General features: G+C 35.5%; 1 protein-coding gene across 2 annotated transcripts in view; it reads right to left on the bottom strand.

Moving 5' to 3' along the window:
- Lerp (lysosomal enzyme receptor protein) overlaps nt 1-25,869 on the bottom strand; it is a 514,158-nt gene that overhangs the window by 163,302 nt on the left and 324,987 nt on the right. For both annotated transcript variants that reach the window (XM_090408956.1, XM_090408955.1), the window contains exons 27-28: nt 13,312-13,574; nt 7,499-7,711 (exon numbers count right to left, since the gene is read on the bottom strand). In XM_090408956.1, the coding sequence (XP_090265082.1) occupies nt 7,499-7,711; nt 13,312-13,574 (476 nt within the window). The remainder of the gene's footprint in view (nt 1-7,498; nt 7,712-13,311; nt 13,575-25,869) is intronic.

The following is a 25,869-nucleotide window of genomic DNA, read 5'->3' as shown; positions in this document are numbered from 1 at the left end:
GATTAGACCTATTCTGACATATAGATCATGAAGTCAGGGACACGGCTGACTGGAACATCAAAAATAAAATATACAAATCATACAAAACAAGTGCATCTGCATGGCATTCAATGCTCCATAGCTCATGAGGAATTTACAGCTTCACCAAAAAGCCGATATCCCATATATCACAACCTTCCTATGCAAAATGGCTGCAAACATTTTTGTGAAAGCAGTCATCCGCTTTTACCCATTAATCCACCAGGCAGTGGACTACGACAAACATGTCTTCAAGAAACAAACACCACAAAATGCACTGCGCAGTAAGCATGAAATATACTACTAATCAGTCCACAATGGGTGAGCCAAGAGCTCACTAAATAAACCTATTTTGCATTTTTTTCTTTCAGAAATTGATAAAGGAATAAAGAACCAAAGGTCGAGTCCATCTTGTCAGAATTGTTAACTATTAATTGTAACCTTGGTATCTGATCTGAGATCTTGAGGAGACTCGCCATCAAGGCGACTCATTAAAATTCATTCATCCTATCTTTAGTGACATTGGGTTCAAAGCTTCTCTGGAGGTAAGTGCCAGCTAGTTATTAGATTTATTCTCCCTTCTTTTAACTTAGAATTTAGGAATGCTCTACAAACTTTAAATGAGCAATCTCCACCCCCAGTGAGAAATCCTGAAGTTCGAGCAGGAGTTTGCACAATTCAGAAGTTTATGACTTCTCAAACAAAATGGCCCAACTGACTTCCAGGTTGACTTGAGAAGCCAACAACTACTCCAATCATCAGGAACAGACCAGAGTCCCAGACTGTGTACTCACAATCTGGCTCATATTTATCCTAGGAAACAAGATGGGAACAAGTTCTGCAAAATCAGAAGGGGAAAATGATGCAAAGAACCAATATCAAATGAATCTGTAATCCCCATGGAAGCAAAAAAAAAAAATCAACATAAGGATAGAATTCCTCCTGCAAGCCAAGGAACAATGGATGAAAGTGGCCATGGCCCTCAAAAACCATAAAATAAATTTTACAAAAGCGGAACACAGACAAAGGGGTTTGAATACAACCAAAGATGGCAGCCAACTACCGTGCACTAACTAAACTTTTGGATGACAAAAACACCTATATAACACACATTTGCTTTAAAAAAGCAAAAAAACTTCAATACTGTGCTGTGCAATATTACTGTGCTGTAATATTGCACAGCACAGTAATACTGTGCAATATGGCCTTGGATAAAAGGCCAATGCATCTTATCCAAGTGGAAATCAGCAAACTGTACCGAGAAATCTATGACCTAAAAACAGTTTGCAACATAGCTATAAAACCAGAACTGCTGTGATGGAAATCAACTGGATAATGTCGTTGTTAAAATTTGACCATTTGCAATGCTACTGCAAAGTAGATTTCCACTGCGTTAAATGCAAAGAAAACCATGCAACGGCTTCCTGCAAAAAAATCAAAAACACAGTCAGCGAAATGTGCCAACTGCAGCAGGACAAATCCTGCCAACTACAGTGGCTGCAAGCAATACTTGACCACCCAAAAATCAACAAAAGAAAAACTAAGAGGCCCATCAACAACTCCATGGGCACCTACAGCAAATGCTGAAACCCCCTCCCCCCAAAACAGGGGGAAATATCAGCATTTGCTGTAGTGGTTTGGTGGTTTGTTTAAAACCTGCAGGAAAAACTGAAATGCCCAACCAAATCCATCAAAGCTGCAGTCATAGCAACCACTCTGGGCAAAATATTGAGCAAAGCAAACCCCAGCCAGGACTCCACAAGCAAGTTCGTGAGACACACAAGCAATTCCTACTGCACTTGGCAATGGTTAGCAGACATAGAAGGCCCAACTCTCTACAGATCGTATTCTAGAATGCCAATGGTCTGTGAAACAAAATGCACGAAACTGCAAGAAATTACATGTTATAGTGCTGAGGTAGCCTTGTTAATGAAACGCACTTTCAACCAACTGGCAACTCAAAGCTCAGGAACTATATTCTATACTGCATTGACAGACTGAAAGCTGGGGGGGGGAGAACAGTCATACTGTCAAGCTCAATATAGAACACAATGAAATTGTAAATCTTGTCACTACCAATATAGAAAATAGAAATTACAGGAGTGGAAGTACAAATTGCAAATGCAAGTTCCTTGAAAATATACCTTATAATTCTGCAAGCAAACAGTTACTAGAAACAGACTTAACAAAAATTCTAGATACAAACGAAATAGTGCTAGTAGCAGGCGACTTGAATGCTAAGCATGGTACAGCAGAACTACAAATCAAAATGGTAGATTCCTCAATGACTTTGCTGCCACCAGGAACATGGTGACCATAGGACCTCCAGAACCCAATTACAAATAGCAATACTACAAAATATTGTGCATCAATACTAATAAGTACAATTGATGACCTCAGCTCTGACCACGACCCATTTTACTCCAACTGAACTTATAACATGAAATTATCCCAGATCGGGTCCCAACTGGACAAAATTAACAACTGCTCTACATGAATCTACTGGCCCAGTTCCAAAGTCAGGTACCAATACCGCCAACGAGTGCTCAATAAGGCTACAAAGGAAGTCCAATATGTGCTTAAAAAACTATCAAAATCAACAGTGGGAGACAAAAGTTAGTCCTTAAATAAATAGGGCCAAATATTCTGGATAATGACCAAAGTTCTACATACAGACCATAAATCTCTCCCACCAATCCATGGTGAATGTAGTCTGGTTTACCGTGACATAGACAAAATTGAAGCCTTTGCTGACAGCTTAGGGAAGTAGTGTAGTCTAAATTACACTCATTTAGATCTAAAATCCATCAGTGAAGTACACAACGAGGTACACTCCACAGTAAAATGTACAGAGTACATAAACCTCAAATCAACTGCTAAGGTACAGGAAATCATCACCAAACTTAAAAATAGGAAAACACCAGGTCCAGATGAAATTTCTAATACACATAATGCACATCTTTGATATTGTTAATATGATATTAAAATATCACTACTTCCTGCCTTTGAGATGTGGATCCTCAGAAGAATTCTTAGAGTCCCATGGACTGCCAAAAAGACTAATTTAGAAATATTAGAGATGATTGGAGAAGATAGGAATCTATTGAAAACCATTAAGAAAAGGAAAACCACCTACCTTGGTCACATACTAAGGCATGAATCCTCACAAAAAACACTCCTAGAAGGAATGATACAAGGAAAAAGAAGAAGAGGAAGACAAAGAAGAGATTGGATGGGAAATATTAAGGACTGGACCTTTTTGTCCTATGAAGAATGCAAAAGAGAAGCATAAAACCGTGGAAGCTCATGGGAGTCAACCTCCAGGAAGGAGATGACATCTGACAAGACTTCCTGCACGATGTAAAGTAGTAGATGTAATCTTCATCCCAAAACCAGGAAAAGCAACATATTTTCACCAAAACTATCACGAAATCAACCTACTTTCTTGCCTTGGAAAAATAGCTCAGAGGATAATACTAATAAGACTTCAGAAAGTCACTAAAGAATTAAATCTCATCCTAGATGAACAATAAGGATTCTGGGAAAACTCCTCTACATAACAAGTTCTGAGATTGGGATATGCACTCGACATTATAAAGTAACTTTATAGCTTACACATATATTAAAAAATTATGTATAGAATTTTATTTAAATACTCCAATATATTTCATCCAACGTTAAGTGGACTTTGTCAGGGAGACAGATCATTAACTACATTCAATGTGACTATTAACTTGGTCATATTCAGCTGCAACTGAAATAGACTAAAATGTATATGAATGACTCATTATTGTGGTTAATCTTTTGAATGTAGTTAATGGTCTATCTTCCTGACAAAGTCCACTTAATGTTGGATGAAATATATTGGAGTATTTAAATAAAATTCTATATTTAATGTCTCCCTGATGAAGTCCAGGTAACGCTGGATGAAATATATTGAAGTTTTTAAATAAAATTCTATATATTTTTTGCTACATGTGTGAGCCATGAAGTTACTTTATAACAAGTTCTCCAAGTTGTGGAAAACATCAATGTAGGGTTTAACCAGAAGAAGTACACAGTGGCAATCTTCCTGGACACTGCCAATGCATTCAACAAAATATAACACAATAGGCTTTGTTTCAAACTCCTACAGGACAAATTTCAACTAGGACTGGTCAAACTTACTAAATCGTACCTTAGTAATCACAAAGTCCAAAAGCTACAGGGAATTAGATTGTCTGAATGCAACATCCCTGCAGTCAATCCCCAAGTCTTCCTGCTATCACTGCTCTTTGCTATCTATGTGGCTGACAGCCTGCACATTGTTGCTACCATAATGGCTCTATACATGAATAATACTGAAATAACTTAACAATGATTCAAAAAATGGCAAACTGATATTGATGCAGACAAGTGTCCCTGGAAGGCAAAGTTCTCATGTTTGGCATCCCATTCCATGGCAACCTGTAGCAAAATACTTAGGGGTACAATTAGATAAAAGGCTTTGCTTTAAAACTCATATTGATCATATCTCTTCAAAGCAAATAGGGAAATGGAGCAGCTCTATCCATTACTGAATCGTCATAGGTGCCTAAGCACAGAACTCAAACTTCTGCTATATAAGATGCAGATCAGGTCCATCCTAATGCATGGTTCAATCACGTGAAATTACACAGTAAATTTGAATGATAGCAAATTACAGACAATCAAAAACAAATGTTTATGAATAGCATTTAACGCACCAAGGTTCATAAGAAACATACAGCTAAATTGAGAAGCTGATATCTCTCAGATCAAAAAACTTTCCTATACAGAAAGGCTGCAAAATTCTTTGCAAATGCTGCTATCCACACTAACCTGCAAATACACCAAGCAGTACACTACAGTAAGCATGCTGTTGAAAGTTTATTTTTCACTTGGTTAGACTATAATAAATTTAGTTTAATCCTTTATCCAAGTGTGAGCAAACAAAGTTTGCGCCTGAAAATATCTTCAGGACTGAGGTAAGGTAGTACAACACCAGGCAACTCATAGCAAAGGTGGCCAAGCTACCATCACTCTTATCTCGGAATCTCCCATAATGCAAACCAAATCTCCTTGCAGATATGTGTAATGTTATGAATTAAGGGAAGGGCCACTACCCATACTGGTGTCGACCTTTATTGAGGTCTCGTCAGTGGGAGCCAGGCCCTGAAGTGGAGATACCAGGCAGAAGCAATGGAGAGGTCATCTTTACCTATAGGAGTTGCCATAAGGTGTGCCACCTTATTATTAAATTACTCTGGATTTAGAGAAAGATGTTGCAAGTTTATTTTTCACTTGGTTAGATTAGACTATAATAAATTTAGTTCAATCCTTTATCCAAGTGTAAGCAAACAAAGTTTGCACCTGAAAATATCTTCAGGACTGAGGTAAGGTGGTGCAACACCAGCAACTCCGAGCAAAGATGGACCAAGCTCTCATCACTCCTTGTCTCAGTATCTCCCATAATGCAAAGCACATCTTGCAGACATGTATACTGCTATGCATTAAGGGAAGGGCCACTACCCAGACCGGTTTCAACCTTTATTGAGGTCTCGTCAGTGGGAAGCAGACGCAAACATGGAGATACTAAGGCAGAAGCAATAGGAAAGGTCATATTTACCTATACGAGTTGCCAACAGCTGTACACCTTATTATTGAATTACTCTGGATTTAGAGAAAGACGTTGAAAGTTTATTTTGCACTGGGTTAGACTATAATAAATTTAGTTTAATCCTTCATCCAAGTGTAAGCAAACAAAGTTTGCACCTGAAAATATCTTCAGGACTTTGCTCGGAGTTGCCTGGTGTTGCACCACCTTACCTCAGTCCTGAAGATATTTTCAGGTGCAAACTTTGTTTGCTCACACTTGGATAAAGGATTAAACTAAATTTATTATAGTCTAACCAAGTGCAAAATAAACTTTCAACATCTTTCTCTAAATCCAGAGTAATTTAATAATAAGGTGGCACACCTTATGGCAACTCCTATAGGTAAAGATGACTTCTCCATTGCTTCTGCCTGGTATCTCCACTTCAGGACCTGGCTTCCACTGACAAGACCTCAATAAAGGTCGAAACCGGTATGGATAGTGGCCCTTCCCTTAATGCATAACATTATACATATCCACAAGGAGATGTGTTTTGCATTATGGGAGATACTGAGATAGGAGTGATGGTAGCTTGGCCACCTTTGCTAAGAGTTGACTGGTGTTGTACTACCTTACCTCAGTCCTGAAGATATTTTCAGGCGCAAACTTTGTTTGCTCACACTTGGATAAAGTATTGAACTAAATTTATTATAGTAAGCATGACCCAGCAAAATACAAATGTCCCAAAACCATAGTGAACAGGTAAGTTTTTTAAAACCCACTGACAGAAGCCCAAAATAGGCAAGCCAAAGGCTCGATAATATTCCTAGCCCATTATGGTCTACAGCTAGCAGTAGACTAAAACAAATATCTCAGGACAAACATCTGAAAAAGCATACCAAAGTAGTATTTTTTGTTTATTTGTTCTTGTTTTAAGAGGAAAAACAAAACTCATTGGTAATCAATCGCCCATAATTGGTGAGCCAAGTGCTCAATAATATTATTCCTTAACAAAAAATTTTGCTGCAAACCCAACAAATTAATAAAGGACCACAGGTACAATCAATCCACCTTGCCAGAATTATGAAAGTTAACAGTTAACCTTGGTATCTCATCTGGGTCTGGCTCCCACTGATGAGACCTAAATAAAGGTCGTAACCAGTCTGTGTAGTGGCCCTTCCCATAATATATACTATTATACATATTATTATACACACCCAAAAGGATATATGCTTTTGTATTACAAAAGCATATATCCAGGATTATTAAGGCAATTGATGTGAAGTAATTAGCATTTATATACAAATAGCCTAGTCATAAAGATACTTCCCACATAAACCTTATTTGCTTATGCTTGGATAAAGGATTAAAAGAGAATATAATTTCTTGGCATCTTGAATTTACCATCATAAAGTTCAGAAGTTATTTCATAACATTAATTATAGCAAAGTAATCATTTTTTTTCACAGCCTCACAGATTTATGCATAACTGAAATGCAATTTGTTGAGTTCAATATGAGTATAAATTAAAGATGTCAAAAAATTATATTCTTGGTTTAATCCTCTATTCAAGCGTAAGCAATCAAAGTTTGTACGTGAAGTAACTTCAAGTGGGCTACTCGTATAGAGGCAAATGACTTCACATCACTTGCCTTAGTATCCCATAATGCAAAGCACATCTTTTTTGGATATGTAAAATGCTATGCATTATGGGAAGAGTCACTACCAAGACTGGTTTTTGACCTTTATTGAGGTCTCATCAGTGGGAGCCAGACCCAAAAGTGATACCAACGTTGAAGTAACACAGAAGTCATATTTACATATATAGTGTTATTTTGATGGCATAACAAGTATTCTTCTGTTTTCTCTTAAAGCAGGTAAACTTACCACAGCAGTTCCATTGTGATTAAAGTCTACTTTACACACAAAAGATCCAGGAGGACATGATGTTCCAGGAATTGGACCAAGAGGATGACATATATTTATGAAGAAGATAGACTTATCATCCTGTACTGGAAATACACGATGTGGTTCTCCTTGTCTGGCAATCAATGGTGATAAATCAATCAAATTATTCATATGTTCAGCAGCACAGTAGATCTAAAAAATAAATGAAAAAGAACTAATATTATTCCTATGTTCAGCTGAACAATATACATAAAAAAAAAGAAGTAAATAACACCCATACATAAGTTGAAAAAATCATTTATATGCTAGCAGAATGATTTTTTTTTTTTTTAAAGATTCAGATGCATTAATTTGATTAGACAGACATCCAAAGGTTACCAGAATAGATATTTTGTTCTTTTAATTTCATTGGTATAGTACCTAGGTGGGCAAACTGCAGCTCCCGAGACAATATTGGTTTTCATTGCCATTTTTGCTAAACTTTTATATGAATAATCTATAGTAGTATAGTATGTACCAATATTGGAATATTTTATTTTGTAAATGCTTTAAAGATAAGTAAAAAACAGATATTTTGAGCTTTTAAATGGTACCGGTTAAAAGGGTTGTTAGCATGGATTTTATTATCGTATTCAGTTGGTAAAAAGTGTTTCGACATTTGATGGCCTGTGTCGCTCCTGCCAAAATTAGTTCCAAAAGTGATTACTATGATAGCTGCATTAGCCACTGCCTCCACTGGACTTTGCTTCATCACTCTTCATGTAGTACACACAAGTTACATGCTGGTGGTAGCAGAACATAACTAGTGTATTGTAGTTTAGATAAGGATTTTTCTGATTAATAAATACTTAAGATAGATTTCATTGAAATTTATAAAACTCTTGTTTAAAATGACTGAGCAACAGAAGAGTATAAAACGGAAATACGAAAAAGAAAAGAGAGTATTTAACCAACAATGGGAGGACAATTTTGCTTTTACTGTTAAAGGGGAAAAGGCGCTGTGTCTTATCTGTCATACAACCATCAGCCACTTTAAAGCCAGTAATTTAAAGCGCCACCATGAATTTAATCATAAAAATTTGCATTTGAATTTTCTCCTGAATCAGAACTATGAAAAAACAAGATAAAATGTTTGAAATATAATTTAGTCACTCAACAAAATAGCCTATTTCCCCTATGTAAGCAAAGCGATTTGGCTACTGAAGCTTTTTGTTATAGCTTGGAATATTGCTCAAAGTAAATGTCACACAGTCATGGAGAATTTGTAAAAAACAATATTAGTGATTGCAATTCTCGCTCCAGAGAACTCAAAACTTAAACAGGCAATAGAACAAATTCCTATCTCCTGCTGGACTGCTGAGAGACATATTTCTGAAATTAGTTCTACAATTGTTTGTTCACTGCAGAGTGATCTGAAAAGCTGCTTTTCAGATAAGTTTCAGATTAGCATTGAATGAATCTACAGACATTCAAGATATTCCTCAGCTAGCTATATTTATTCTCTATGTTACAAACAATGGAAATATAAAAGAAGAATTCTTAGACTTCATAAGCTTAGTCAACTTATCATAAGGTACTCTATCAAAAGCCTTTGCAAAATTCAAGTATATTACTGTGTATCCTTCTCCTCTGTCCAAGGAAGCAGTCACTTTATTGTAATAAGTAAGTAGATTACTAAAACATGACCTCCCTTTAGCAAATTCATGCTGTCCATCAAAGATTATACCATTGTTGTCAACCCAACTCTGGATCCTAGTTCTCACAAGCTTATCCAACAACTTAACCACAACACCTGAACAGAGATAGGCCTATAGTTTGATGCTTGAGTTCGATCACCTCCTTTATGAAGTGGCACAATCTTGCCCTCCTTCCACTCTTTAGGAACTTGACCAAGTGCAAGACTCGTATTAAAAAAATATGTTAAGGCAGGTGTCAACTCTCTGGCACATTCCTTCAGAATACGCGGTGATATATTATCAAGTCCCACAGCCTTATTTACATCTAGTTTACTCAACTCCCCAAACACCTCTTGCTCACTTGCAGTCAGTCTCTCCTCCCCATCATCAACTGCTCTCAATCTCTCCATAAGTCACATTCACAAGATTGAAAGATCTTTATGAACTGCTCATTAAGTATCTCCACCACACATTCTGCAATAGCTGTCTTTATGCCATTTCCTCCAATCAATGTCATCCTTCCATAATCATTCTTTCTTTTGCTGACTACATATCAAAAGAACTCCCTAGGATTCTTTTTGGCTTCATTAGCTAACTGCTGTTCATACCTCTCTTTAGCTACTTTCACCAACCAAGTCACCCTCCTTGCCTGGTCTTTGTAGACCTCATGAAATTGGTTACTTCCACTTCTCTTATGCTGCCTCCACAATGCCCTTTTTCTCTGTATCGCATGCTTAATCTCTTTATTCATCCATCTCACACCTACCTTATTTAACCTTCTCATCTTTGGAATACATTTAGACACTGCATCTACTAAATAGTTTTTGAAAATCCCCCAAGCTGCATTGATCTCTTTTCCAGCCATTCTCATTCCATGCTACACCCGCAAGCTGTCTCCTGAGCACTTCATAATCACCCCCCCTTGTAGTTCCGCATATACTCTTTTTTCACAGGGGTCCTTGCACTGCTGGCAACCACCCAGGTAATCACCTCATGGTCACTTTCACCAATTGGTGGATGATTTGACACTTCATTGATAATTACATCCTCTGATGAGATGACCAAATCCAAGACCCTTAATCCTCGTGTGCTCTCTGTTACATACTGTCTGAGGTAGTTATCCCTCAAAAACTCAAGAAACTCATTTTCTTTACTTCCAGTTGCTATCTCTTCATTTCAGTCTATATTGCCACAATTAAAATCACCCATAATGATCACCCTTTTCTTATTTGCTTGGCTTATTTGACTATACATTTCACTATCACCACCATCCACATTACCGGGTCTATAACAACATCCCACCAAGTATTTGATTCTATTCACCTCTATCTCACACCATACTGCCTCAAAACCACTGGTCCTATTTCCCTCTTGCATCTCTACCTTGTATGGACATAACTCTTTCTCTATCATTAATAGCACTCCCCCCTCCCTTTTTACCCCTTCTATCTTCACGAAACATATCATACTCCTTCCATCTCTATTCCTGTCAGGATGTCGTCCTCATCTAACCATGTCTCACTTATTCCGACAATCTTTGGGTGAACAGACGCAATTAGTGCAACCATTTCATCTGCCTTGTTTCTTATACTTCTAGCATTGGCAAACACGACAGCTCATTTCTGGATCTACAGCTAGTTCCACTGATACCACTCACTCGATGTGATCTCTCCATGCTGGACTAGGGCCATTTCCCTTTCTGCTTCTTCATTTTAGAACCCTTTTCAATTTCATCTATTTCCTCTTGATCCCTGGTCATCCCATTTCTTTCCTGCCTACACATGCTCTCACCTCCTCTTGGAGCATCCACCTTTCTCATGCTATGTACCCTTGTCCACCCTGAGCCTTCCCGTTTCCCTGCTCCTCTTGCACACCCATTCTCTCATTTTCTATACTCATACCACTCACTTCCCCATTCATTTCCACTTCTTCAATCTCTCCTGCTCTTCTACATCACTCCCTTCTCAATCTGATTCATTCTCTCTATTCACTTCTCTACCTTCCAGCAGCAGTCTCTCCAAGTAACTCACACCATAACCACTCAAATGCAGTCCATCGCTTCCATACAGCTCACTTTGTCCCTCAAACTCATTCCACACATTAACAAACTGTACTCCCATCCCCTCAAACATTTCAGCCAGAATAGCATTCATAATCCTTGCTCTCTGCCTCATTTCACCACAATCATACCTAGGCAATACATTGACTACCCTTCCTGTCACACTATTCTCTTTTATCTTTCCAAGCAGTCATCCCCTTTATGGGAGATAGTATACTTTATAAATCAGCTAATCTTTCCTAACTTTTTATTGTGTATATATATATATATATATATATATATATATATATGACAGAATGATCATTGACTCGGTTAACATACATAGTTTTATGAAAAAAAATTGAATGACTAGAACCGAGATTTAATTAAAAAGGTTTTAATATAAACACACTACTAGTTTCGGCCTGTAACAGCCTTCTTCAGGTGACATTATAAAATGACAAAATACAACTACAACGTTTTCATGCTAATTATGTATAAAGACTGTCTATGTTGTTCATAGTCTTTTAACCCTCAAATGTTTAGTGTTTTTTCTTTTATAATGTCACCTGAAGAAGGCTGTTACAGGCCGAAACTAGTAGTGTGTTTATATTAAAACCTTTTTAATTAAATCTCGGTTCTAGTCATTCAATTTTTTTCATAAATATATATATATATATATATATATGCTTTTTTTTTTTTTAAGTTAGGAAATTTATTGACTTTTTTAGTTATCTTACATTAGCTACTTAGGTGACGCCCTTTGGAATTGTCAGTTATTGTTCAATTAGCTTTAGAAACGTACTGAAGATGCCTGTGATACACAGGCGAAAATTTTACTATTAAATATTTTACGTGAGTTTTTCTATTATTATAATTTTGAATTTATTTATTATTTATTTACTTTTATGTGGTCACATGATTAAGTATTATCACACATTTTTTTTAATCTTTCTTCATTCTGCAACTTGGCCAAAGCATTATTACTTAATTTTAAAAATTGCAAATAAAGTTTAAATTATTAAAAAAAAAAACATGTTTATAAAATTTAATTTAGTATGCTTTGGCCAAATATTCAGTGCTTCGACACCTGACACTTTCGGACTTTCATTTCTGTCTTTCTTTCTCGCTCTCTAAAACCTCTTAAATATAAGATTTATTGGGGACAACAATTTGTGAATGATACTGATATTACTACCAGTAATGTCTCAACTTGACTAGGATTTATTTGACAAAGCCATTAATGCACTGTTTTCCTGCTGGAATGCTTACGACAAGTGATGGTTGTTAAAATATGTTATTCTATGTAATTAGTATTAATTAAACCTCATAAAATGAAATAAAAGATAAATAAAATTAAAATTAGTTTTAATGTTATTTACTTTGTCAATGAGCTTCATTATATCAGAATCGGGTGCCATTAAAACTTCACCTTCAAAGTTACTATATCTGAGAATATCATTGCTAGAGTGAGGAAACAGATACCTTGGATAATTAAAAAAATATATCTGATCATCTTCACAGGCATGTGATTGCAACCAAAAATACCTATAAATTGTCAAATATTCAGTGAACCATATCACACTGCAAGTGTGATATGGTTCACTGAATATTTGCAGTGGAAAGAAATGGAAAAACTTCACTGACCTACACAAACCTACAAACAAACTTTGTCACAAACTAAGAGTATGCCTAGAAGAATGATAAATGATCAGAGCAAAAGGAAGGTTTCCAAGCCACTCAGGTGCAATTTATGTTCTGAAATATATGCTATTCAAATACTCATTCAGATATAGTGGTATTTCAGTGGTATTTGTATACTCATTCAGATATAGTGGTATTTCGGTATTATATAGTGGTATTTGTTAAAATCTTGCATTTAAAATGTTTGCACATTTTCTAATACTGACAAAAGCTGTTTTAATTGTTAAGCTTTTCATAGACTAGATGTAAATATGAAGCAGTTTTCAATACAAGAGGGTTACCAATTTTCCACTTTTTTTAAAAAAACAGTGAGAAATAACTCCTTAAAATCATTACATAAAAGAAATTGCTAATGACGAATGTTATCAACCTACCTTATTTTCACATGCTAATTCTGTTGACCATGTAAAGTAATAAGTGCAATCGCTAGATTCATGCAAAAATTCTGGCATGTTTAATCTAGCACGACCATCACGAGGACAAAAAAACTGAATTATTGTGTTACGCTTGAAACGATTCTGGTGGCAAGGAGCTCCATCAGAATAATTTAAGAACAGTGCTCCTTCGTGGAAGTGTAAATAAGAATTGATCCTGCCTGCATCCCATCTTCTGCCATCAACTTCTGTTTGACAGGAACCTGCACATAAATTAAAAATTTTCAACCTCAATTAAAAATAAAAGGGCATGCAATATAGACAAAGAAGTGATAAATTTTCTTTTCAGTACAAGCCTAAGAAAAGCAAAGGAAGATGCAAGATTACCCATCATATTGGATGGATAAGCTTAAATCTTCAAGACTGAATATAGTGTATATTCAGAAGGTTTGTTATAAACTTGCATTTTAAACTTTTCATATTCATACTTTTTCATCTGGAAGGCCACTGAAGGAGCAAGGATAGATAACTGGGAGGAGGCCTTCACATAGCTTGTACACTATCTCCACTATTATTCATCATCTATATGAATCACAATGAAAATAAAGTGACCTCAAATCTGATCTCAAAATAAAATTCAACTCAGCTCTTTACTCGATGCAGATGATGTTATACATAATCCTAAATAAATCCAGTAAAGTCTTAATTATGTAACTAGGTTGAATAACTGCTGCAAGAGTGCTTAACTAATGCATATATCAGTCTTCTTGGCCAAGTAGTTAACCCGTTTGATTGTCATTTTGTAGAAATGAATTTACCATGAGACCATTTCCCCCATTTATTAAAAGCCTGAAGTGGCTTGAAAATGCATTTTGTCTCTAGAATGGTGTTTTCTGGACTATGTATAAAAATAAATACAACCATAAATAAATTAAAAAATAGACAAAAATTCTTAGCTCACCCACAGACTAATATACTATAGTATTGTGACCTTTTGTAACATAAGACAAATTTGATATGAAAAACCATCAACAAGAAGACAAAAATAGGCATGAATGTGGATAAACCATGACCCTGCATTCTTAACAGAGAACTTACAACTAAAAGATTTTAGCTATTTAGTCACACTTTTTTTTAGTGAAGATGGCAAATTAAATATGGAAACAGACATAACAAAGTTGGTATTTTGGGGAGCCAGGTTAATAAATTTATCTGAAATAAGAAAGAAATTAGTCAAAATACTAAAATATCAGAATTGAAACTAAGTTTACCTTGAGAATCTGATAGTTGTTTTAGAAATAAAACATTTCATCAAGGATTAGAAGCAGATATGAGAAAAACAGGGAAGTAAATAGACAGCAGCATCATATTAAAAATGAAGCCATTAGGAGTCAACTTGGTGAATACTACATTGTTAGTATTCAGGAATGGGTGAACTCAGCTAATCTAAAGCATATGGTCACTTAAATAGAATGGGAGAGGAAAGGATAACAAAGCATATGTTGTCATGCCTAGATAGCAGAAAAAGACCTAGAGGAAGACCAAGATCTCAGCAAATTGATGCAATCAGAAGTGATCTAGAACAGTGGTTCTCAACCTTTGTGAGATTGCAGCCCGGTAAATTCTTTTTTTATAAGATGAGGATCCAGTCACAACAAATTTACTCGTAAATACCTTTCCAATTTTTTTAAAGCTCATACATTAAACTAACATAAGTATTAATAATTAATTATGGCATAATCATAAAGAGTATTAGTACATTATGTATACGGTTGACAGGTTGACAAATATAAAATTACATTTAAATTAGTTATTAATCACTGGACTAATGAAATCTTGTAGTATATTGTAGTTTCCTCAGGCCAACATCATTAACTTAATTTGCTGATTTACATTGATATATCCAATTCTAATCACCAAAAAGTTATAATATTATACATTGTAAAATTGATTATTTTTTATTACATTGATTTTAATGATGTTGGTTTTTTAAAAAAAAAACGGTAGTAAGAAAAATATTAATGCATTGTAACTCACCATAGAAGTCAGCTGAGCAGGGAATGCAGCAGAAGGATGCCAACTTGTCGGCGAAACACTCATTATCACATACACATGCCAAATATTTACATATGCAAAGTATGTAATTTAATAAATAAAAATGTATGAATCTCTCAATTCTAAACACTAACTCCAACACTAATTAATATTTTGAATTTAAAAATGCAGCACTTTAACATAGCAATTATAAGTTACTGAAAAAAGTTAAACTTAGTTTCTTTTATTACAACTGAGTTTTTGAAGGTTTTTAGTTAGGCTAGTGAGACTTTTATTGCTATTTTCTGTCCATTAGCTTATTCTGGGATGAATTGAAGTGACAGCCAAACGGAGATGGTCAGAAAGTTGCAGGCGGTTCCTCTGTTTCGTTTTAAGCACACTCATGGCAGAAAATGCAGTTCTGCAAAGATATGTGGTGGAAAAACAAAGAAGAAATCTCATTGCTATTTCATGTAAATTTGGATATTCATTTTTCATTCTTATCCAGAATTTCAAATTACTCATAGAATTAAAAGTACTTTCTAGTCCTTTGTCCGATGATAATTCAATAAGTTAAAGGGTTTCTTCATGGGAAGGGGCTGCCTCTTTGTGTTCAACAAAGGGGTTCACAATCCACATATTTTGCCTCTGGGGATCCTCATGATCGAGATAATACTATTCAAATGACAATAACAACATCTTCAAGTGCAATGCAATAATATCTGAAACTGAATTCTGTGAAAAAAATCATCTGCTTCCATAACATAATCTGAGTATAACTGAAACATTTTATTATTTCTTTCTGCAATCATATTAAGCCAGAGTTTGAGTTTCTTTTTGAATGATTCGATCTTGTTCCAAGCATTAAATATTGTTGTATCTGCAACTTGAAGTTTTAAATTCAACTCGTTTATGTAAGAAAATATGTTGCTGAGGCCAGCCTAGCTATCCATTTCTTATGCTGGAAATAATGGGACAGGGTCCCTTTTCTTATCAACTAGAAACAGCTCAACTTCCTTTCGGAGTTCATATAATCTTATAGATATTATTTGTTTTTATCTTTATTTGTGATTATTATGTCGAACTGAAACTTCAGTAATTGTTTTTGATTTCTAGTTACTCTTATCTTTAATGACCCCCCCCACACACACACACGTTGATATCTGTGTCTGCTTGGGCTTATGTTAAATTCCTTCAGAGACAATAACCTCGATCTTTGCCTGAAATGTTCTAATCTTAAAACTCATGTCTGATACTGTAACTTAACTTTAGTCCGCTTGTAATCCGCTTAACTTACCTCTCCCCCCACCCCTCAACACTGTAAGACATACCCTTATATGTGCTAGTGTCGTAAAATAAGAAAAACCTCTAGTCATGGGCAAATCCTCAATTTAGATTACTAATGCTTGTGTTTAATAGTCATTGAAAAATTTATTTTAGTTAATGACTGCACCATCAAGGATCATGTAAATTATAAATTCTTTACAAGCATGAGAATTGAGAGTGCCCTCTATTCATTAATCTCAAGCAACTCTGAATTGTACAGTCATGGCAGTCACTTTACCTTGGTAACACAGGTCCGATTAGCTTTTTTTGGAGACAGTGCATTGGTTAACAAAGATCAGGCAAGCTATTTACAAAACAAAACATGTTTATTTTAACTAAGATAAATATTTTACATATGGCAATGGGTATATCACATGCTCGAATCACAATGTATGAAGCAAAGCTAATCACTTGATACTTTAAACAAACAAAATCTCACACTCAACTTATTTATCACATGAAAGATCCTTAGCCCGCAAAGACTTGCATTCAATTTTATAAAAATTGAACTAATTACATGCAACACTTTCTACGCGTTAGTTAACACGTAGAAAGTGTTAACACAATCAATATACAACTTTTGCCATTCATTTATGCATATATACAGACTAACACTCAGCTCTCTAACTTCTTTGCTACGTACTACAATTGATTAAACAGGACTAGCATCGATTATCTACACAAACAATCTTGGACAATAACAGAGAGCAATTTACTTAGTAGCACTCAGCATCTTGTAAAGTCCTGGGGTTTTCGAGGGGTATTGGAGAGTTCTGCTGGCTCCTTCCTCCTTGTGAAATGGTTGCAATTGGGCACTATTCAACGGTTGTCATCTTGCAAGTTCTCTCCTTTGGAAAAGTAATATAGTTCTTCTGCGATGTCAGGAACTGCTCCGGTTGCGGCATGGATTGGTATTTTCGTCGAAGAACATCTCGGAAGGTTTCTTTGAATACGGCCTCACCTGATTCCTTTCCCCCCCCCCTGCACTGGGATTACTTACCAGCGAACTGCCCAAGATCTCCTGGATGACTCCTCAAGGGATTCCCTGCTCTTCTCCTCACAAGACTCCGGAAAATTTTGAAAAAAAAAAAAAGCCTTATAGCCTGCCAATCAAGGCCTTTTATATCATTCGACATCCTTTGTCTTACCATCCAAACTTCCCGGATTTTCCAGAAGTGCCCTAATGTCATCTATGCTTGTTTTAGGTTTTGGCGGCAAAACTCCTATATTTCAGTGACCTTAGAGATTATTGTTCACCTCCAACTCACTAGCATAATCCTGTCTAATCCTTTTAGTTACATACACTAGTAGTTTTACATTCAGTTATCTTTACAATGTAATATAAAGTCTAACATATTAAAGCAGAATATACACTTCTAATTTTATATATTTTGACCTATGTAAAATTGATATAGGTGAAAAAAATTTTCTTTATTTCACCATAAGAGATTTTACAACCTCTTGAGAACTTCACCGCAGGACAGCCAACGAACTTCCGAATAGAAAAGAAGATTTTGATGATCAGAGCCCATTTCATTGCACAATGTGCTTTTAAGTCTTGTATTTAAAGCACTGTTTTTTATATAATTAATAATTTTAACAGATTAAGACAGGACTTCATTAGGTTCAGGTGGCATTTTTTTGGAGACCAGGTTTTGCCTATGAATATAGCAATGTATTGACAATAAGTCACTGCCTGCCATAACCTTAATTTTAGTGACTAAACCTGAATTTCTACCTAAGACAGACAACCCTGTCAGTTCAAACTCCAATGTAATTTTTCCATTTGAGACCTTTCTCTTCAATGAAACCATTTAAAATTTTGAAAACATCACTGCTGGTAGTGTGCATAGGTAATTCAGAAACACTTAAAATGTCTTCTTTCATGTCACTTTCATCATGATCAATATATCCTACATATATAAGTAAAATGCTGTTCTGAATATCTGTAGATTCATCCAGTTGTAATGCAAACCATTTTAATTTTTTTTCAATGAGTTGCATTTCTGTATCTTCTGTCATATCAGATATCCGCCTATCAACTGTATCATTCGACAATGGGATGTCTTTCATTTTAATTGCTGCAGACTGGCCTAATACTTCATTACAAGCAGCAATCAAAGAAGGCTTATGAGTTCTTTGCCAATAGAATATGGTGTTTTACATTTAGCTATCTGTAATGATATTAAATAGGATGCCATCAGAAGTGAAGTGTCAGTGGTTGAAGCTTGGGAAATAATTTTCTTTTCTATTTTAAGTGCATCTCTTTTACGCATAAAGAACTCAGTAGGGTTGTTGACTAGATCGGAATGTTTTGTATTGAGATGTTGGGTAAGTCGTGATGGCTTCATTTCCCAGAACAGTAGCACAAATGACACATTGAAGTTGTGGAAATTGGTCAGTGTCAGGACATTTTATGAAACTAAATTTTAAATAGCTATCCATGTACTTACGAGTGAATTCAGACTTTTTCTTCTGTGTGCTGGTAGTTTCCCCCTCCTTTTGTACACTATTTGTTGCGTCACAAACAGCTTCAATACAAGATTTCTTAACACCAAAATTAAACAAAGTCCCTTGTCTCTTATTCATATTAAAATTTAAATCTGCAGGCTTATTACTTTTAAAAAATCATGGCACTCCTGTTTCGAAACAAGCACTTACACACTGAATACAAACTTGCGAGATAGGTCACTAACGTTTGCAACACAGATGTCATTTAGTTCAGTTTTGAGAACATAGGCTACACCAACCATTGTTGTAATCAGCTTGCAGACAATTTTTTATCACCAGTCATAAACAACGGTATTCCCTTTCCCGAATGATGAACGATTTCGATGTGTGAAAATTAATGATAATTCACGAATACTTCCATGTTTAAAACTACACAACTTGGTCACTGACATTTGCTACGCAGATGTTATTTAGGCATTCTGGGTCTGAGTTTTTTGACACATTCACGAATATTATTCTCCTCGGAATATTTCCCCTATAAAATATTTATTCATGAAAAATGCTTAGAAAACTAAAATGACAAATTCCAGGAGAACTTCTCATGGCCTGGTATAATTGATTCCGGGGCCCAGTACCGGACCGCGGCCCGGCGGTTGAGAAACACTGCTTTAGAAGATCTCATGCATAGGATCTGAAAATATTGGAGTCCTGGCAAATAGCAGATTCATTTGGAGATTATTGCTGGGAGGTTATTGGAGATTTGAACTGTTGATGGAAGGGTAATAATATAAATTTTATCATGTATCACAAGCACAGTATCCTATATACCTTTTGAGGGTACATATCAGGAATTTGATGGGGAAAAAAAAAATGCTACTCTGTGGAAAACATAATATTTATGTATGTTGGAGTAAAAGTGATATGCAGTCAACTGAATAATGCCTGGTTATTATTTTGCACATTCCAACATTTTTAATCATTGCAAAAGCATGAAAAATAATCCATGTAGAGTTCACATATAATGATGGCTTTAATAGAAACGATCCAAATGGAATGAGATTTTAAAATCTCATTCCATTTGGAATGAGATTTCTTCATAAAATTCTTCATAAAAGAAGGTTTAATAGCAAAAGAAATTCATTCGAAAATCATAAAAGTTTATGGGCACTCTTCTCCTTCATTTTTCACCAATTAAGAAATGGGCTGCCAAGTTTAAATGTGGCCATACCAACTTTGAAGATAATCCATGTGAAGGATGTCCAAAAAGTGTAACAACACCAGAAATCATTGATCAAGTGCACAATATGGTATTGGATGACCAGAAAGTCAAAGTGAGTGAAATTGCTGAGACTATAGGCTTTCAAAAAGAACGTGTAGGATATATTTTGCATAAAGAATTGCATATGAAAACACTTTGAGCAAGATGGGTGCCAAACTTGCTCACAGCAGATCAAAAACATGCTCGAATGAAAATCTCTGAATAGTGCTGGAGCATTTTAACAGGAATGAAACTGATTTTGTGCATCAATTTATTACTATAGATGAGACTTGGATCACCATTACACACCAGAATCCAAACAGCAGTCAAAACAGTGGACAGAAGCCAGTTTGTTCAGCACCAAAGAAGATAAAGTCAGTTCCATCAGCAAGAAAGGTCATGGCATTGGTGTTTTGGGATGCTAAAGGCATTTTTTTATTAATTATCTTGAAAAGGGTAAAACAATAACCAGGAAATGTTATTCCGATATTTTTTAACCAGACTAGACGAAAAATTCGTGAGAAAAGATCTGGTTTGCAGAAGAGAAAAATCATCTTTCATCAGGAAAATGCACTTGTCACAAAGGTGTTTTGGCAATGGGAAAATTAAGGGATCTGTACTATGAATTGTTGGAACATCCACCCTTATTCCCCAGATTTTGCTCCCTCTGACTTCTATTATATTTTCCCAAAACTACAACTCTTCCTCGCTGGTCAACGTTTTTCTTCAAATCAAGAAGTGATTGCAGCTGAAGAGGGGTATTTTGCAGATCTTACTGAGAACCACTACAGGGACTGAAGCATCGCTGGAATAAATGTATTAGTCTTAAGGGAGATTATGTTAAAAAATAAAAATAATTTTGAAATTATAAATTCGTTTTGTCATTGTTAGTCGGAGAACTTTTCAGACCACCCTCGTATATGTTTTGCTATGACAATTCACTCCTATTCTTAAAAATTTGTATCTGCTTCCTCAATAATCAAGCAAATTGAGTCTTAACACTTGTATATACAAAAACAAAAAGCAGTTTAATAACACTAAAATACATTAAATGTAATAATATTCTGGACTTTAACCACAGTATCTCATTTTAGAAATTTACTAAATCACATCTTATCTGGACCTAAAACATGCCAACTAAAAAGAACACTATGTTTCTTAAATGAAACTATGAGTAACAGTTTATTTCTTCTGCAGAGATAGTTTCTTATCCTGAAAACCATTTTTCTTACAAAAATCTTGAAAATAACTGTAGATTTCCTGTTCTTAGTAAGAAACAAAAGTTCACACTGGGATAATAAAATCCTCAATTTTGAATACTATTTAACATTCCTGCTTTAATGCCTGCTAGAAAACTCACACAAAAATGCTCCTTTCGGCTTTTTTCTTTTTCAAGATTCCCAAACTTTTTCCTCTTCCTCTAAGGATTTCCAATAAAAAATGATCCAATACTTAAAATTCAACTTGCTGTATCTCTTCTTTGAAAAAGCTGTTAAATCATTATCTGATAATAGCTGTTATAAGATAAATATTTCTTCTTCTGTATGAGAAACTTCATTATCAAGTTCCATATATTTCCTATAAATTTCTTCCACAACTGCTATTCCAGTTAACTTTGGAACATAACAGCTAAAACTTCAAAATGTCTTTCTTTCTTTATGAAAAACCATACCAATGAAACTTTTACCAACTTGTTCCAAAAATCCTTCCATATCTCTACATAATCCATATCTCTCTCTCACTCAACCCCTCTCCAGCTGTTGACCAGTTACTATGTTCTTTTTACTTGTGCATGCTCTGGTGTACACAATACTTTGGTTCTGCTTCAGTCATAAAGTGAAGGAAACTGCTGCCATTACGTGCAATCTTCATGGCACTTTGCTTGAAAGTGGTAAAAACTACCACTTTCAGTGAACTAAAGTCTTTTTAACTTATGTTGTATTCTAAACATACACAAACACTAAATTATAAGACTTATTTTGGATACATTAAACTTAGAAGTAAATTTTCTGCTATGTTCACTTTGTTGAAATTTACCACTATAATCAGAAAACTCAAGTTTACAGTAATTTACATAAATCAGTATAAACTCGATATCCTTACGGACATGTATTATACATGTCCGTAAGGATATGTACTTTGCATTACGGGATACATTACTTCCTTTAAGTAATGTGAAGTCATTAGCTTCTATATACAGTTGCCCAGTCCTGAAATTACTTCAAACGCAACCTTTGTCTGCTTACACTTGGATAAAGGATTAAACCAAGAATATAATTTCTTGGCATCTTTTATTTATAGTATAACTAAGTGAAAAAACTTCCAATGGGTGAGTTTCGGGGTGCTTAAGGGTCAAAGCTGTATAACTGCATAACTAATGTCCAATTATCACCTTCTCATGGTGCGCCCTGTTGGATATCTACTTTGATACTGAACGAACGAGGATGGGCTGGCAATTTGGGATTTAGCCGACCAAATTGTATTCTTATTGGTTAAACCAAAATAAAAATAATGGTACAACATAACAAAATTTCATGCAGGCTGGGGCGTCGCCCGGTTAAACAAGGACCCCGTTGTTTTCATCAGGGAACCAGGGCGAACAGCGAAAAGTCAGTTACTGGAACAAATCAGAAAACAAACCCCAACTCAACATCACCAGAGTTAAAGATTGGTACTATCAACGTAAGAAGCCTGAATGGCAAAGAAATGGAGCTAGCCGCGGAATTAGATAAGTACCAGATCGACATAATAGGGGTGACTGAAACAAAAAAGACCAAAACTGGTGAGATCTTTCTGAGCAATAAATACAAAATGTTATATTCAGGCAATGACAATCAAGGAAAAGAAGGAGTAGCCATAGTGTTCAACACAAAATACGAGGCTAATATTCTTGAATGGCAGTCAGTCTCAAGTAGAGTCATGTGGGCAAATATGAGAATGGGGAACTGGACAATGAGACTTATTTGTGCCTATGGTCCCACAGAAGGTTCTACTAAGGTAGAAGTGGAGGAATTTTTTGAGGCTTTAGAAAAAGCAACTGACACAATGAAAAATGAAAAGTTGGTCCTTGTTGGGGATCTAAATAGCAGAGTAGGAAATGATTGTGAGACATACAAAAATATTTTGGGAAAATTTGGAGAAAAGAGCAAAGCTAATAATAATGGCAAATATCTGTTGGATTTCTGCTCAGGACATGGACTGGTTATTACTAACACCATGTTCCAACATAAAAATGTGCACAAATTCACATGGAGAGAAGAGGCTAGGAATAAGAAAAGTCTCATTGACTATGTTATTGTTGATAGTGATGTTTTCTCCCTGGTGCAGAACACCAGAGTGTACAGAGGATTTGAAATTGGAAGTGATCACTATTTAGTCTTGAGCAGGATAAAATTGAATTTCATATTGAAAAGAAAAACATGTAAGAAAGTTTTAAAGAGAAAAAAAGTTGAGCAGCTCTCAGATGTGAACTGTAGACTAAAATACAGAAAGTTAATGAAAAGAAAATGAAAGAGTTTGAGAACAGGAATCAAACCTTGGAGATTCAGTGGCAAACTCTGAAGAAAACACTGATTGATTCTGCCAGAGAGGCATGTGGTGAGGTTGTGTGCAAGGATAAAAAAATCAGAACTCTCTGGTGGACACAAGAAGTTAAAGAGGCAGTGAAGGAAAAGAAGAAAGCATATCAAAAGTTCCTGGCAAATAAGTCAGCTTTTACTCTTACAGAATACAGAGACAAATGTAAGAAAGCTACACAGTGTGTAAAACTAGCTAAACAAAAGTCATGGGAGGACTTTGGCAAGAATATAGAAAATAAATATCAAGAAGGAGGCAAAATATTCTGGAGGTTGTTATAGAAGCTTAGGAATGGAGGAAAGAGTGCTGTAAAAGGAGTTAGAGATGATAAAGGTGACATGAAAATGGGAGAAAAAGATATTCTTGAAGTATGGAGTAAATACTTTGAAAAACTGCCAAATGAAACAAGCAGTAATGACAGCACAGTGATAAAAAACACTGACCAGGCATGCAGTCAAGAATACATATCCATACTCGAAGTAGAAAAAGCCATTAAAGGCTTGAAATGTGGAAAGGCAGCAGGAGTAGATGATATTCGACCAGAAATGCTGAAGCATGGTGGTATGAAAGTCTTACAGTGGCTGCACTGCATAGTTCAGTAAGCCTGGACAGAGGGACGAATTCCTGATGATTGGAGTAGAGCTCTCGTAGTACCCATATATAAAAAGGGAAATAAAACTGAATGTGAGAATTACAGATGTATTTCCCTACTGAGTGTTCCTGGCAAGATCTATGCAAGTATACTTGAGAAACGGTTGAGAAGAATTGTGGAAGAAAAGCTTGGTGAAGAACAAGCTGGATTCAGGCCAAATAGAGGCTGTCAGGATCAGATCTTCACTTTACGACAAATAGTCGAGAAAGCATGGGAATATAACAAAGATCTGTATTTAAGTTTTGTCGATTTGGAAAAGGCATATGACAAGGTGCCAAGAGAGAAGCTATTCAATACGCTGCAGTTATATGGTGTCAATGGGGCATTATATCAAGCAATACTTAGTCTTTATTTGAGTTGTAAGTCAGCAGTTAGAATTGAAGGAAGTAGAGGAAGATGGTTTAATGTTAAATCTGGTGTGAGACAAGGATGTACATTATCCCCTCTGTTATTCATTATCTATATGGATCACATTATGAAGGAAAGTGGTATTAAACCTGATATCAAAATTGGAGATGTTAATGTCAGCTCTTTGCTTTATGCGGACGATGTTATACTTCTAAATAAATCCGCTACAAGTCTGCAAGATTCTCTGACTAAATTGAATAGCTGTTGTAACAGATATGGTATGAAGGTCAGCAATAAAAAGACAAAAACAATGAAAATAGGCAGAATCATTGAAAATGTCAACTGTGTTGTGAATGGAGAACCTGTGGAACAAGTAAAACATTTCAGCTACTTAGGCACAATTTTTACTGAAGATGGTAAATTAAATATAGAAATAGACAACAGAATCAGCAAAGCTGGTATGGTGGGAAGTCAAATGAATAAATTCATATGGAATAAGAGAGAAATTAGTCGGAACACTAAATTAGTTGTATACAAGACAGTGTTCAAACCAGTTTTAACTTATGGATCTGAGAGCTGGGTCAGAAGTAAAACACTTGACCAAAGACTAGAGACCGCAGATATGAGAGTCCTGAGAAAGATTAGAGGCATGAATAGATGGCATCAATGGCAATATCATATTAAAAATGAGGATATTAGGAAAGAACTTGACATTGTCAGCATCCAGGAATGCGTTAGCAGAGCTAATCTCAGGTGGTATGGTCATTTAAATAGAATGGGAGAGGAAAGATTAGCAAAACAAGTGTTCTCTGCCAGGTTGGCAGGAAAACGACCCAGAGGAAGACCAAGATATAGGTGGATTGATACGGTACAAAGTGCCTTAGGGGATAGAAATATAAGATCTGATAATGTT

Source organism: Typopeltis vanoorti, chromosome 19 (genome assembly GCF_054136105.1).
Source record: "Typopeltis vanoorti isolate ZY-2024b chromosome 19, IOZ_Tvanoo_1.0, whole genome shotgun sequence".
Classification (NCBI taxonomy): Eukaryota; Metazoa; Arthropoda; class Arachnida; order Uropygi; family Thelyphonidae; genus Typopeltis; species Typopeltis vanoorti.
The sequence above is the reverse complement of the archived record's forward strand: the minus strand, read 5'-3'. Positions and strand labels throughout refer to the sequence as shown.